General features: G+C 33.9%; 1 protein-coding gene across 1 annotated transcript; it reads right to left on the reverse strand.

Moving 5' to 3' along the window:
- Positions 1 to 12202: 12202 nt before the first annotated feature.
- On the reverse strand, positions 12203 to 13493 carry LOC113770321 (riboflavin synthase-like). Its single transcript, XM_027314739.1, has one exon. It carries the CDS (start codon positions 13306 to 13308, stop codon positions 12436 to 12438), a length of 873 nt encoding a protein of 290 aa, XP_027170540.1. The 5' UTR covers positions 13309 to 13493; the 3' UTR covers positions 12203 to 12435.
- Positions 13494 to 15365: the final 1872 nt, after the last annotated feature.

The following is a 15365-nucleotide window of genomic DNA, read 5'->3' on the forward strand; positions in this document are numbered from 1 at the left end:
TTTGATTATTTATTATTGATCTTGTCTGACAATGGATTTGTAACTGAAAAGAGGAATTTCGATCTTATATTAAATGAAATATATAGAATGATATACTATTTTTTGTGCCATATGTGATCCCAAATGATAAACAACAAATTCTATTGTTTTCTTTAATATTTGGGTTGATACTAGGTTAATTAAACAATTTAGTAGATGAAGGACAATAGTACAATCATATTATTTCTCTCTCCTAATATCACTTTTTAATTGTTTGTTAGACCTAAATGTTATAAAATAATAAATTTCAAGGAAGGTAAATATAATTTTTAAAACCTGAAGGCAGGGCAATCAAATACTCAGAAACCTCGAGGAGGTTTCTGAAATTATCCCTTATATCTAGCAGAATCACTCTTTCCCGTGTGGTGTACGGACCCAACCAACATTTGTGACATATATACTTACAATTTGGACTTATTTATTTATATACATATATATATATAATTTATGTCTACAATAGTTGGTACAAGACACGCTCGACATTATACATTATGGTACCAAATTATTAAATTGAATTAGTAAATCATCAAAAAAATAGTTAGTAAAGATATTTTAGTCAGATGATCGCAGAGATATTTGTTCAACTTCCCAGTTTTTCCTTTTTTTACTCTCTTGAACAAAACAAAAATAATCAAAAAATTAAAAACTGTATGTAGTCTTCAAGCTAAAGATACAAAGATGAAATTAAATTTGGCTTCTCATTTTTGCATTGGGATTATAATTCCCTCCCAGCCAAAATCCTTTTTTTAAAAAAAAAAAAAAGAAAATTTTAAGGCCGTCCAAATAGCATAAAATTTAGAACCGATCGTCCCCGGCACAATTCATTCACCAGCAACTTGCGCCAGCCACCGCCGTCATGAGTCACCGTCCCTCCAATCACGTCAAGGAAGCAAACAAAAATGTTACTATAACCTATTATTTTCAAACTTCTTCTCCCACTTGACTCTTGATTTTTCTTTCTCTCTATTTTTTTTTCCTTTCGTGATTAAATTTCATTATGTAGTAATTATTACAGACAATTAAATATTCGAGGAATATTGTTGCTCAATGCATTTACTTTATTTGATTGTGTAATTCATTATAGGTTCTATGTATGTGTTTGTCGATTTTATAGTTGTAACTTCTACTTTCTTTTTTTTTTTTTAAGTGAGAGATTTTGATTTCAAACATTTCTACTTATCGTCTCTTTCGACTCATTATCTGACTCAATTCTCCATTTATAACATGTTAAGGCCACTATTGTATAGGCTATATATAACTTATCAGTAGTTATGATTAAGTTCGGAACATGAGCATAATATGTCAAGTTGTAAAACAAAAATACTTGTCAAGTTGAAATTTCGGAGAAAAGTAAGTCTAAGCTGACATTTGTTACATAAACCAAAAATTTTGATTATACAGAATTTATTTCTACAGTATCTATAGCAAAAGAACAAGGAAAAAACAAGTTGCAATTGTAATTTTAATTAGTTAATCCAATTGGTTGATCACGTAGACAACATTGGCTCTTAAATTTCCCGAACAACATGATTTCTCCAACTAATGCTACTTCTTGTAATTCCTTCAGGGTGCAAGAGCATGAGTGTTGCCTGTGTTGTTAGCTACGCCATCTTGATCTATTAGTAACAGATAACATGTTATGCAGGTCATTGATGGTTTCTTGATTCTTTTAATACATTGGTCGGACTAGGAAAAGGGAGAGGGAGTGAGAAGGTATCAAACAGAAAATCCCAGTAAAGCAAACAGCAAAAGTTCCTTAAAGCAACATCATTTCTCACAAAACAACAGCAATGAAAGTTCAACCTCTGTCCCCCCAAACGAGGAAAATGAAGACATAATGTGGACAACAAACAAAATTACGCAAATATTATTGGCTGTGGCCAATGCCAGTTAAAGAATCGTGTCAACGTATCATTGGTAGGTTCAATATATAATTTCTTGGATGAAAGGTGTTTGGAGAATAAATTATTTCACTATTTTACCCATCTTTTTGTCTCATGATTTCGAGTCAAGTTGAAAATTTTGACAAATTTGTATGTGTGGTTGCACGTACAATGACAGGTCTTTGTCTTTCTGACTCCCTACCAAGTCATCTTGAATAATTTACCTTTGTTCCATTCAACCTCAATTGATGCCATTGATCTCTTTCTTGATTTTTTTGTTCACGTTTTGAACCTTTTCTTCGACCTAAGGTGCTTGGATTTGTCGGTGTTTGGCGGATATTTTAGTGTAGCATCAGAAAGTATATTATATGCCAGCTATGGATGTGCTAATGAGGCTTACTAATTAGAGATTCTTCAAATTAAATGCAAGTGTCTCACTTCTTCTATCATAGCTACAATGACAGATCAGTCAGATTTTAAGTGCATACTTGATCATATGCCAAAAATGAAGGGTTATATACCACCCTAATGTACTACAATGACAGTTGGAAAGGTTTTCTGAAACAACGATATAATACTTTGAATAAATTTTATATACACTGATAATGTATACACTATCACGATTGGATACACGATATATATGAAAAATTTGGATTTCAATTCCAATTTGAATTATGTGTCATGCATTCAATGGTGAAAATGTATATACTATCAGCGTGTAGAAAATTAGTTCTACTACTTTTGTGATGTACTATATGTGAAATAAAAAAATAAAAGGTAAATTAAAAAACGTGTATATGATGCAATCGAATAATGTCTTGTAAATCATATGTAATACAGGGGAATTGGAGTCTGAAATGAGAACATAATTGAATTTGGAACAATGATACCACAGCCTTGATTGTCGGTGTTTGGTGGATATTTTAGTGTAGCATCAGAAAGTATATTATATGCCAGCTATAGATGTGCTAATAAGGCTTGCCAATTAGAGATTCTTCAGATTAAACGCAAGTGTCACACATCTTTTATCATAGCTACAATGACAGATTAGTCAGATTTTAAGTGCATACTTAGTCATATGCCAAAAATGAAGGGTGACATATCACCTAATGTACTACAATGACAGTCTTAGTATGTTTGGAAAGAGGATTATAAGTTTTTTGAAACAACAATATAATATTTTGAGTAAATCTTATATACGCTAATAGTGCGTACACTATCATGATTGAATACACTACATATATACAAAATTTGAGTTTCAAATTCAAATTCGAATTATATGTCAGACATCCAATAATGAAAGTGTATACACTATCAGTGTATAAAAGATTAATTCTACTACTTTTGTGATAGTGTATGTGAGATAAAAAATAAATTAATTAAAAAACATGTATATGATGCAATCAAATAATGTCTTGTAAATCATATGTAACAGGGGATTTGGAGTCTGAAATGATAACATAATTGAATTTGGAACAATGATACCACAGCCCTGATTGCGGAATATGTTTTCTGCCTTTCCCAGATGCTGAGAATATCCCCATACAAGAAGACGAAAGGGCCATCTTCAGTTGCATCCAAATCTAAACATGACTTTTGCAGAAAAGTGTGCGGGAACAGATCTCAAACTACATATTCACCTGCATAACAAGATGGCGTAGGGCTTCTGCAAAATGTTTTATATGTCATAGTACAACTCATCATTAATTTTTTTTTAAATCATAATAAGTACGTCAAATTATTGTAGTACAACGGTGTATTAAGGTCAATAATCTCTGCTGATTAAACAAATAGTGATGCATCACCGTAATCACATTTATAATGCTATCATCCTGTCCACATCCTGTCCACAACCATCAAACATTTTTCCCCTAGGACAAGTCTATTAAATATTGAACTGCGTTGCCGTTTTGATAAAAAAAAAAAAGTCTATTAAATATTGAATGTCCTGAGTATTTGTACCGGTTGTTGAGCCAATAATTACTGCTAGAACTAGTATAAACAGTATAAAAGTGCACAAAATTGAAGAAAAGAGAAAGTATAAATGGGGCAATATTACTAATATTTCAATCAATTTGCCAGAACTAGCTGATTACAATACAAGCAGAGACAGCAATATCATGAGAAAAGCCCACCAGTTGCAACAAAACCTTAACAAAGAAACCATCAATTTTTGTTTTCTTTTTCCTTCATAGTCAGCCCCACCCAAAAAAAAAGGGAAGAGAAAGAAGAAACAGAGAGTTGTTCTGTTTTTCTTCCCATTATCTATGCTGTGATTCCGAAAAACATCATACTAATACCCATGGTTTTTCAAGAATTCAAGTTAGAAATGGATTGGAATCAGGGCTTCTTTTTATCTGTGAGCAGTAACCAGAGTCTCTATGAACCTCAACCCATCAAACCTTGGCGCAAATTTATCTGAAGAAGTTGTTGTTTGTGATGCAGATTTCTTCTCTTTTTTCTTGCTCGAAACATTAAGATCCTGGCAAGAATGAATCAATTCTTCGTCAGCTAAAAAAATTTAAGCAAATCAAGCAAAGTTAACATTCATTCATCACATAGAAGACTATCTTCACCTCCTAACCTTGAAAAACTAGGGAGAAAAAAGAGGATAAACAAGTAAAAAGAGTCGACTTCCAACAAGAAAAAACATGGAATTTCACAGGTCTTCTCATCTCCTTAATTTCCAAGAAAGAAGATTTTCTTGTGCAAGAATGAAAAGGACTCGAGTCACATGGAAAACGAAAGTAAAGGAAGGACTTCCATATACCTCATGAGGGATGTTGGTCTTGGGTGAAGAAGAGGAAGAAACAGAGTAAGCTGATGCAGAAGCTGCAGCCATGGAAGCTGCTACAATTCCTGATTTCTTCATGAATTCTTGATGGCGCAAAAAAGAAAATTAAGCCTGCAGGCTGCAGCTGGCTTTTTGATTTGCAGGGTTGAAAAATCAGATTTTACTTTTTATTTTCTTGGGATTACTTCGGAGTATGGAAATTGGGATGAGGGGAATGGGGACATGGGCCGCCATTTATAGTGGGAACTCGCAACTTGGAAGGGCGACTTGGTCCGCTTTTGGTCAGTGCTAGAATTTGGACGCCGTAACCACAGCTGCATGCCCCACACCGGCACTTAAGATTACTTTTCTAGCCTTGGATCAATTTTCCACCTTTGTTTAACATTTTTGGACACGAGGTTATATTAGTTTGTAATTTTTCCTTTCTTTTTTCTAAGAAGGAATGAGTAAAGAGGGTGACCATAAGATGTTTTTGCAATAGAACTTTAGACAAAAATATCTAAGTATATCAACACGATTAGATGTGATATTTTTCATCTTATTGAAATATATTGATCAGCGTGATCTTTATAAATTTTATTTAATGTTGAATCTGATTTGAATTAAAGTTCAGATCTCTTTTTAAAGGTAAAATATTTAGAGTTTATTCAAACATAAATATTAACTGTAATGTGCCTATTTTGAACTCTAATTTTCATATCTACATGTAATAATTGCAAAGGCGTATCACAATATTACTTTTTTAAAAAATAAATAGTATTTCAGTATAAATTTGTACTCGGTTAATCAAATCAAAAGTAGAAAAGAAAAAACCTTCTTAAGGAATTAAATACTAAAAAATTGGCTACATTCATCAAGATATTATTGCGCCATGTTAAATGAGGATGAAGGATATAAAAATACTATAAGAGATGGACTAAGGGAGATTAAAAGAAATTTAGCTTAAAATAAAGAAAAAAAGAGTAAAAGTGAAATGCTTATCATTTTCCTAGTTCTTTCTTCACTTGTTTTCCTTTCCAAGATGTAAAATCGGCCAAAGCAAAATCCTCTTCTTGAAAGAGAACGAAAAATCTCTTCTAGATGCATTTCATGTTCTCGAATAGGGGTAGTTTGGTAAACTCAACATAGTACTCATTCATGTTTCCCGCGGCATCTCGGGAATTGATTTCTTCGAGACAACGGTTGTTGGAGGTCGGAGCCGATTGGGAGATCTTTCGAGGTTATGCTCCAGTCAGTGATTGCAACGTGTATGGCTGGAGATGAAGCGACGTCAGCCCCAACTCTTTTTTTTTTTTTTCTAGTCAGCAGAATGACTTTTGCATTTTACTAAACTTAATCCACAGGAAACCACAAAAGCCGGCAACTTTTGTGGTTCCTGAGGAGCCTAATAAACTTTTGGGATTTGGGTAGTCAGCCCCAACTCTGCTTCACTGGTTTTATTATGGCCTGGAAATTTGAAGGCTTTAAGTGGAGGGTAAAAAGGATCATTTGAAAGTTAAAAGGACTGGTTGGCAGTTGATATTCGGTTTTCCATTTGTACCCTCAATCAATTCCATCCAATAGTTAAGTCAATTCCATCCATTTGAAAAGTCAATAGTGCAAGATGATTCATAGCCCTGAAAAATCAACAAGAACCAAAATTAAAGTGGTTGGCTTTAACCGATTTTTCTTGTTTTAATTAAAAATATTTCAACTTGTGTTATTGTTTAGTCATCATGGACATGTATAGGCCAAACACAAAGAGCTCGTGATCCTAAATTAGAAGTCAGATAATGATTTGTATAATTAATCGAAAAGCTGTTTCCATGTCTAAAAAGTCAAAACGATTTTTTTTGTGTTTGATATATGCATTTTGATTTGAATTTGGAATCCGTTTAATTTGAAATATATTAAACGAGTTGGCCAAAATCATTGAGGCGATGCTAGCTTCTGATTAACTTGTAAAAAAATCGTAGAGGAAAATACAGATTCTTTCTTTATAGGTGGTTTCAAAAATTTTAATTATATGTCTAGTCTACTAATTTTTTTAATATATCTCATTAAGTTTTGATAAGAATAAGTAAGAAGTCAACGTCTGCCCATGTTAAAAGTAGCCTGTCGTCTTTTAATTGGTTAACATAGAATTTCTTAATTGTAGCTTGCATAAAATATCAGGAGATCTCTATCTATGTATTCCTAGCACATGTAACAGGTTGACCACAAAAGAAAAGTTGTTTGTAATTCATAATTAATATTCAGATCCCTATTTAAACTACAAAACATAAGAAACACAATTTAATCCACGACCACTAGTCTTAATGCCATAGTATCTCACTCATTTTCAATCAATTTTTCTATGCAAACAAAAATTTAAAAAAATAAAAACACATGACTTCTTTACATTCATGTATTTCTTCGTTTCTTTTAAAGCTTATGTAATGCTTTTCATTTGATTTTTGGATAATTGCAAAAACCTCCTCTGAGGTTTTTAACAGTTGCACTCACCTCCCATGAGGCTTGGAAAATAGCATTAACCCTCCTATCATGAATTTGGAGCCTATAGTTAACATAAGATAGGATAAATTTACTTCTATACCCTAAGAGTTTAAGGTTGTTAGTAAACAAATTTGGAGCAAAAAAAATTAGGGCAGTAAACAAGTCTAAGATAACTAATTAAACAAAATTAACGGTTATTTTTTGTTTTATTAGGCACTGTAAGTGCACTTACAAAATAGTGACACTTTGATACTCCAACATGGTACTATTTTGTGATGGACAACGCATAAGAGGACAATGGAAATCATATATTTTCTACATAGAAGAGAAGTAGAAGCAAGAAACTGTAGAAGAAAGAAACATCTAGGTAAAACTTCACAAAAGAATAAGTTTTAGTGGTTTTTGGTTGAGTTTATTTTGTCTTATGCATTCATGAAACAAAAGGAGAAAGAAAGAAGAAATCAAGGCAAATTTTGAGAATTTTTCTGTTAAAAATATGTAACAATCAAAAGATGATAGGTAAGTAATTCTTTATCATGTCAACTTAATACACAAAGTTGTGGTGTTAGTTATAGTATGATGAAATTGATATGTCGATCATGAGAGAACATAACTGTATATGAAATATAGTAAACAGTGTAAAATCGAAATACTATAAAGTATGACAATAAGAAACTCTCTTATATTGATCAAAGGTGAATATTCTTACTTGATTAACAGTCTCTTTATATGCTTTAGAACCTCATATTTCTGAACATATGTTTGTTGTTTCTTTCAGATTTTACTACTACCCTTGTTCGCTTTGCACATATATTATCTAAGTTTCACTAATTGTTTCCATCTCTTAATGTTTTTCATTCTTTTACTAATACTACCTTACAAGAGGCAAAAAGGGTATAAATGAAACAAAATTATTATCTCACTTCCCAAAAGACCTTTTTAATGGTACTTTCTCTAACATGTTCTGAAGTTGCTATCAAAATCTTAAGTTCAAGGGAGATTAGTGCTATTTTCCAAACATTTTGGGGGAGGTGAGTGCAACTGTTAAAAACCTCAGGAAGGTTTCTACAATTATCCCATGATTTTTCAACATTACTCTGTTGTAGTCTGGCATGTGATATTTTTCGACAAGACGGTTGGGGGTTGACTTAAGCATGAACATTTTATTTGTTGGGGTCCCCCTTGCTTTTTTTTTTAAAAAAAAAAAAGAAGAAGAAATTGAATTATATTAATTCAATGTAATACTTTTCATTAATTTTTTCAAGATTACCGTGTAATCTAGCATATGATATTTTTCGACAAGATGGTTGAGGGTTGACTTAAAGGTGAACATTTTATTTGTTGGGGGTCCTCTTTTGAGATAATGTGAGTTCAGAATCTCCTCATCCATAGAAAAGAGCTCTCTTTTATGGTCAAGAAAGCTATGTCTAAAGAGCGCAGCTTGCGGAAACAATCCATACATGAGAGCATATTGTCTGAAGATAAGAATAAGATAACGCTTTATTTGGTCCTTCCACCACAAAGAATGCTAGCACTATAAAAGCAATAAAAATGATTGGGGTACAACCATACATCTCCAAAGCAAATTGACTTGAACTTTTGCTATTTCGGCACTGATTTTGCAATGCGGTGCAAACTCTTAATAAAGACCTTACAAAGCCAAGCTCCAAAAGAACGCCTCATGGCTTGAATGAACCAAGAGGCACTGAGCCATAAGTAGTTTTATGGTAAAACAAGTTCATCTGAAGTAACACTCTCTAAAACATCCACAAGTTTTTTTTTAAAAAAAAAGAAAAAACATAAAAAAAATTATTAAATAGAGTATTGATGGCAGAGGTGGATAGCAAAGGCTGTCGGTGGCGGGTGACCTGAAGTGAGGAGCGGGAAAAGGGAATGATTTGTATAACTACAATAGGTTATGGTAAAATTACACAAAAGTTCAAATTGGGAGGGAAATGCAAGAAGGGCATTGTGTTTGAGAAGTCATACTTTCAACTACTACAATTTCTTGCCTTTTCCCGTTATGTCTGTAATGGTAAATTCTCATAACATTATCAACTTGTCGAGAAACTAGAATAACAAAATTGGACCAGCAATTAGCACATCAATGTGAAAATATTTATGTAACACATAGTCGGCCGAATACCAAGAATTTATCGACATATCAAATTGAACAACTTGGACCACTGAGCAGATTAAATCCATTCAAATCCTTCCCCATTGACCTGTCCGCTGTTCTAAGCAATCCAGGTGCATGGAGTAACACTGAAGGAAAGGTCAGGTCATGTTCAATATAAAGTTTAACCACCACAGGAGTTGGAGTTGGAGTTGGAGACAGCAAGATAATGACCCGCACCCCTTAGATTTTGTTAAGATACAACTCCAATGGCCACTCAAAGAACCCCTTCGCAACTCATCTCATTTATGAGATTTCAATAGTAGAAGATGTGGTTGGGTGTACGCAATAAATCCCACAACAGACTCCAGCCTGCCAAGGGCACACGGCAATGAGTTTCTTGGCAACTGCCAAGAATGGTTGATCAGGACTCGACCTACCATACATAGCCCGGATTTGGGCAGTCATATCTGAATTTTAGTGGCAAAAAAGAAAAAACTTCTCACATTTAAATTGAACTGCCCAAATTGGGCCAAACTGATTTTACCCAAAGGCACCAGACAAAAAGTTCGCAAAATGAATGAGCTGAAAGTAAAATATACCCTTCTAAGTGATTCTGTAACAATAGGGCTTCTTGATAATCGCCATGTATCTCGGTTTATCATAGAAAAACCTTGACAAAGTATCAAATAAAAAACGGCAAGTCTTTCTATGACATACCGCGTTGGGACACCAAAGTTAGAAGAATAACAATTACTAAATTGGAACAATGTTCCTAGGCAAGTTTCTATCTGATCAAGTATAAATCAAGATGTCAACAAAAAAGGCTAAGGTAAAAAATGAGCTCAACCAATAGAATATAGTACTAAAGGACCTAGATGAAGGATAGATCTGCTTTACGAGAGAAAGTTGGATAATAGAGTAGCAAGTTTCTGTGAAAATAGCTAAAACATTTTTCATTAATATGAGTAACAATTCTTCATCTGGATGACTGTTTATCTATTCTCCATTAGTTTAGCTTCAGATGAAACCCAAGAAACAGAAAGCAAACTGATGCAAGTGATTCAGAATTGACTGAATCTATTTGGTTTAGCTGCTAAAACCATATGAAATGCTAAGTCATTTACTATGTCTGTAGATGCTACTGATGCAAAATAGATTGTCAGGATACTGTATGCTGACAAGGAGATGGTTTTCAGGTCTCCTTCAAATTCTTTTCAGAATTACAATAGATTAGCTTCAAGCATCTCTTAAAAGTATACGTTTGAGCAAAAAGCTTAGTCATCCCATGTCTCATCTATATCAACTTCTTAACCCAAAGGCTTGCTCGTCTTATTGTTTCAGTATTAGCCAAAGATTACTCAGGTTATGTCTCATTAATTATCAACTTCTTAAGCCAAAAGCTTGTTCATCCTGTGGTTTCAATTTTAGTCAAATCTCTCTCTCTCTCTCAATGAATGTTGTTGAGTCTCTCATATCATTTGATTAGTGCATCTGAGTTGACAGCAACTAGAGTATTAAAAGATAAAAACAACACAAATATCAGCAATTTGCTCCCTCAGAAAGGAAAGATAAACGAAAGCATCTGCTTTCTCATACCCACATAGACTCTAATGGATAAAGACCGCAACAACTTGAGGAACAACAAAATTTCCGAGTCTTTTGAACCTGTTAAGCCTTCAAAATATCCTAACAAGCATTATCATTTCAACAGCTTTTAAAGGTAAAGAGTTTGCTATCACAAAACAAATAGTTGATTACTATTGTTTGGCAGGCTAAGAAACTACAGCTTATACTGCTCTTATTCTTTTAAGTTTTGGCAAATTACAACTCTGTGTAGAAGGCTAAAAGAATTTGTAAGTTAGTTTGTCCTGTTTTCATTTATGCCCTTTGCAACAGTGGCTAACAAATATGATGCAGAGTGCATTAACTAATCTAGAAAATAGGTCTTAGATAAATTGATTGATCTACTCAAAAACTCCAACTAGCAATATCCTTACTTTTACCAGAAAGCAGTAGGTTCCCAATGCTATCAATTAAACTCAAAGTTCAAGATTACAAATTTAAGCTACTTCATAAAAATGTGATTTCCCTTATGCTTATAGTGACATAAAATCTAGCCTACAACCTTTGAGGCCCAAATTCTTGATGTAACTAGTTGTGATTTAGACATTCTAAGCAATTATTCTTTCAGTTTATCCAAACAGCTGAGATAGGAAGGGAACACAGGACTTTCCCAGAGATTGAAGCTAAATACAGATGAAAGCCCTTGAACACAACGTAAATCAAGATGCTACAGGTCAAGTCATGAGAGATGAAATGGGAGTCCACCTAGAAGGTTTCCAGCACAGCTTAGTTTCATGTTATAATTGACATCAATATTGCTTCAAAGAATTACCGAAGGTAAGATGATTAATCAACAAGAATACCAGTCATTAATTCCACAACAGAGAGATGAAGAAAGCAAAACAAATCCATGCTAACATCCACTTGGATGAACCGGGAAAGACTGCAGTTGCTCAAATAGGATCTGCAAACCGCTGCATTTTTTGGGAGTTGTTGACTTTTTAAACATACAATATCTACCATTATCTTTCAAGACAAACATTTTAGGACTACTAGAAAATGTCCCAACTAAAATCAAAATTTATCCTTCGGGATATATAAGCCATATCCTAGATGCTGTTCTTGTCCAGTTAGCTTTTAGTAAGATTATATCTAGGAGTTGAAAGGTGATCCAGTATGAAACCGGGTTTATCCTCCTTGTTAGTTCAACTTCTTGAAATCCACGCACCGCCCACAAGCATTTCCACTCAAGGCACAATTATCAATTCCAAACGCAAGTCCAATTTGAATTAGCTTTCCCTCTCCACAATTTCAACTACAAAAGTCCCATAAAGATTTCAAAGTAGCAGCTGGTTGTGTTTATATAAATTGAAGATTCAAGGGTACAAATTTTGACATACCATTCATACACAAGTTCACACAGATAAAATGGCCAACAAAACAAAATTTGCCCACTAAAAACATATCTCAATAACTAAATTTGAAACTTAATCTGTAAATTCAGGTACTACATGACATTCAGCTGTCACCAGTACTATCCCGTACCAAGGTAAAAAGATGCACTAATGTACCTCCACAGGTCGTGATGATCTGATGGAATCAACAAATCCACTACTAAGTAGCCTTTCCACATATTTCCCCAATATATCAACCTCCAAATTCACCTTCTGTCCAACTTTCTTCAAAGGGATCACCACCTTTTGCTGTGTATATGCAACCAACATAAAATTGAAGCAGTCTTCCTCATCGAACACATCAACCACAGTCAAGCTAGTCCCATCAACTGCAATGAATCCCTTAGGCACAATGTACTTCAACAAGTCCTTCCCTGTCTTCACTTTTACCCACAGAGAATCCCCCTCTGGCTCGCGGCTCACGATTACTCCGGTCCCATCAACATGGCCCTGCACAAAATGACCTCCCATTCTCGTACTAGGACTTAGAGCCCTCTCCAAATTCACCGAAGACCCATGTTGCAACTCACCCAGAGACGTTTTCCTCAATGTTTCCGGGGCTAATCCGATGGTGAATTCAGCCAATTGGGTAGCGAAATCTGTCACTGTTAAGCAGGTTCCATTGACTGAAATGCTATCACCTAAATGAATGTCCTCAAGAATGGTTTTTGCTTGGATTTTCATGGTAAAGCTGCCATCTTTATCATAGCCCAGATGTTTAATTTCGCCCATTTCTTCAACAATTCCTGTGAAAAGGGATCTTACTGGGGTGGAATAGAAGAGGGGTTTAAAGGGTTTTGACGGTTTGGTGGAGAAGAGGATTGATAAGGAGGGTGGTTTAAGGGTAAAGATCAGATTTTTGGTGTGCGATTTTTGCTGGGGCTGGGGGTTTAGGAGGTTGAGAAATTTTGGGGTTTTGGATTGTGAAAAAGGGTTCAGGAACCTCGACACTGAGGAGGAAGAGGTAGAAAGAGCAGTCATGTTTAGCTTTCGGAAGAGTTGAGGTTTTGATCTTTGAGCTTAGTACTGTGTATGTCTGGCGAAGTTTTTTGGTTTTAATTGGTTGGAGTTTGACTTCTTAGTTATATTGTTTAAGTGCTGGGTATGAGCAAAAGCCTATTTGGGATGGGAAAAGGGGCAACAAAACAAATCAGAAAATATTCCAAATTTTCCCGTGTTTTAGAACAGGGATCTTTGAATGAAAGAATGTACCCAGAAAGATTGAAGTTCAGGAGAGAAATGAAAAAAAAAAAAGTGAGATTTTGTTTTTTCTTTTCTTTTCTTTGGTTAATATCAAAAAAAATTTTTCTGAAGTTTTTCGTTAGACTCACATTAGATAACTTTGTGGAATTGCTTTGATTCGTATGCCCATGGAATGTTTTGTGAAATTATGTTAGTTAACCTTCAACCAAAAAAGTATAGAAACTATCAGGATATGAATATCGCTGAAGGAGTTGATGAAACAAAAATATAACACAAATTCAAGTCAACGCCTAATCTAACTAATCCATTTATCAACTATTAAAAGCCTAAAATGACTTGGCTTAACAAGGCTGCATAAAATTTATGGATTACCTTTAACTCTGCGTCAAATCTAGAAGGAAAGAGCTAGTGATGAACTTGAAGTTTTTTTCCAGGAACCAAGAAGCCAAAATTTTGGAATTAGCAAAAAAAAGAATTTATTAAAGAAGAAGATAAAGAGCCACGAAGATGAAGAAGATGGAAAGAAAGAGAGGCCATATGGATTGAACAGAGGGGGAGAAAGAGCCCGAGGAAGAAAGAGAATTTTTAGCAAAAGTCCTACTCGTTCGTGAAGCAGAGAGTGATAGTGGCAGATAGAGAAAAAGAAGGTTTTAGGTTTTTCCAAAGGAGTCCACATCCTATAAGTAATATTAAAAATATAAATATATATTTTGTAGTCGATCTTAGTATTTTTGAGTTCAAGTTCGATTCGATTTATTACTCAAGTAATCAGAATTCTAATTCGAATTCAATAAAATAAAGTTTGAGTCGGATATTTTTTTATTGAGCATCAAGCTACCTGCGAGTAGACTTGATTCACTTGCACCTATAAATAGAATCACATCTCATGGGTTGATAACTTGATATCCTTACATTGACCCATATAATTAGGAGTTTCTAAAATACTTTTAGCACCAACTTAAGATTAATAATTTTGGTCTGTCTAATGAGCTGGTTAAGATGTAGTTCACTGGTTCACTTGTTATATTTTTCAAAAAGTAAGTATATAAATGCAAAAGAAATTAATATTATTAGTGTGTATTCATATAATGTGATTTAGACGTACTAACAATGACCTATGAATTTAAAATTAAAAAAAAAAAAAAACAATGACCTACAAGCACCCGTTGCAAAACTCAAAATTAAAATTCGACAATTTTATTACAAATTTAAAATTAAATAAAGATAGAAATATAACTGCTGGACTTAATGATCCTAAATGTTTTAGGTGAATTAAATGCAATCTCCTAAGTAAATTAATATTTCCTTGTAAGTTGTCCTTATCTTAGATATACCTATTTTTGAACCTGAGTATTTAATTTGCTTTTATAATGCAGTTGTTCATTCATTCTCCAAACGTGCAGCATCTGCTTTCAACCTTTGTGCACTCCAGTCTTATTAAATAATGCTCATTAGACGGCCATTAAAAAACTTAAGAAGAAATATTGCATTCTATCGAGTAAAAAGCAAGTGAATTAGGAACAAGATTGTCAAAATCTTTCGGCTTTTCTGTGGCCAATTCTAGTTAAGTAGAACTGAAGCGTCATACAAATTGCACAAAATTCCCAAAAATGTCCATTTCAGCAAACTGCTTTTAACTCTCCTCAGCCATATAATTTCCTGCTAATTTAGAAGCTGTCAAGGGAGAGGAGGAATTCTGATTTCCAAAATCATATATTCCTTGTGCAGTGTTTTGGGCTAATGTCTACAAACTATATATACATATGTGTGTGTATATTATGAAAAGTTTTTTTTTTCTTTTGAGCCAAGAGTGTCTTGGTCTAATGACTAAGATT

The sequence above is a fragment of the Coffea eugenioides genome, chromosome 5 (genome assembly GCF_003713205.1).
Source record: "Coffea eugenioides isolate CCC68of chromosome 5, Ceug_1.0, whole genome shotgun sequence".
NCBI lineage: Eukaryota > Viridiplantae > Streptophyta > Magnoliopsida > Gentianales > Rubiaceae > Coffea > Coffea eugenioides.

Coding starts and splice junctions, on each gene's coding strand:
- LOC113770321 (XM_027314739.1), bottom strand. CDS start 13,308: ATGACTGCTCTTTCTACCTCTTCCTCCTCAGTGTCGAGGTTCCTGAAC.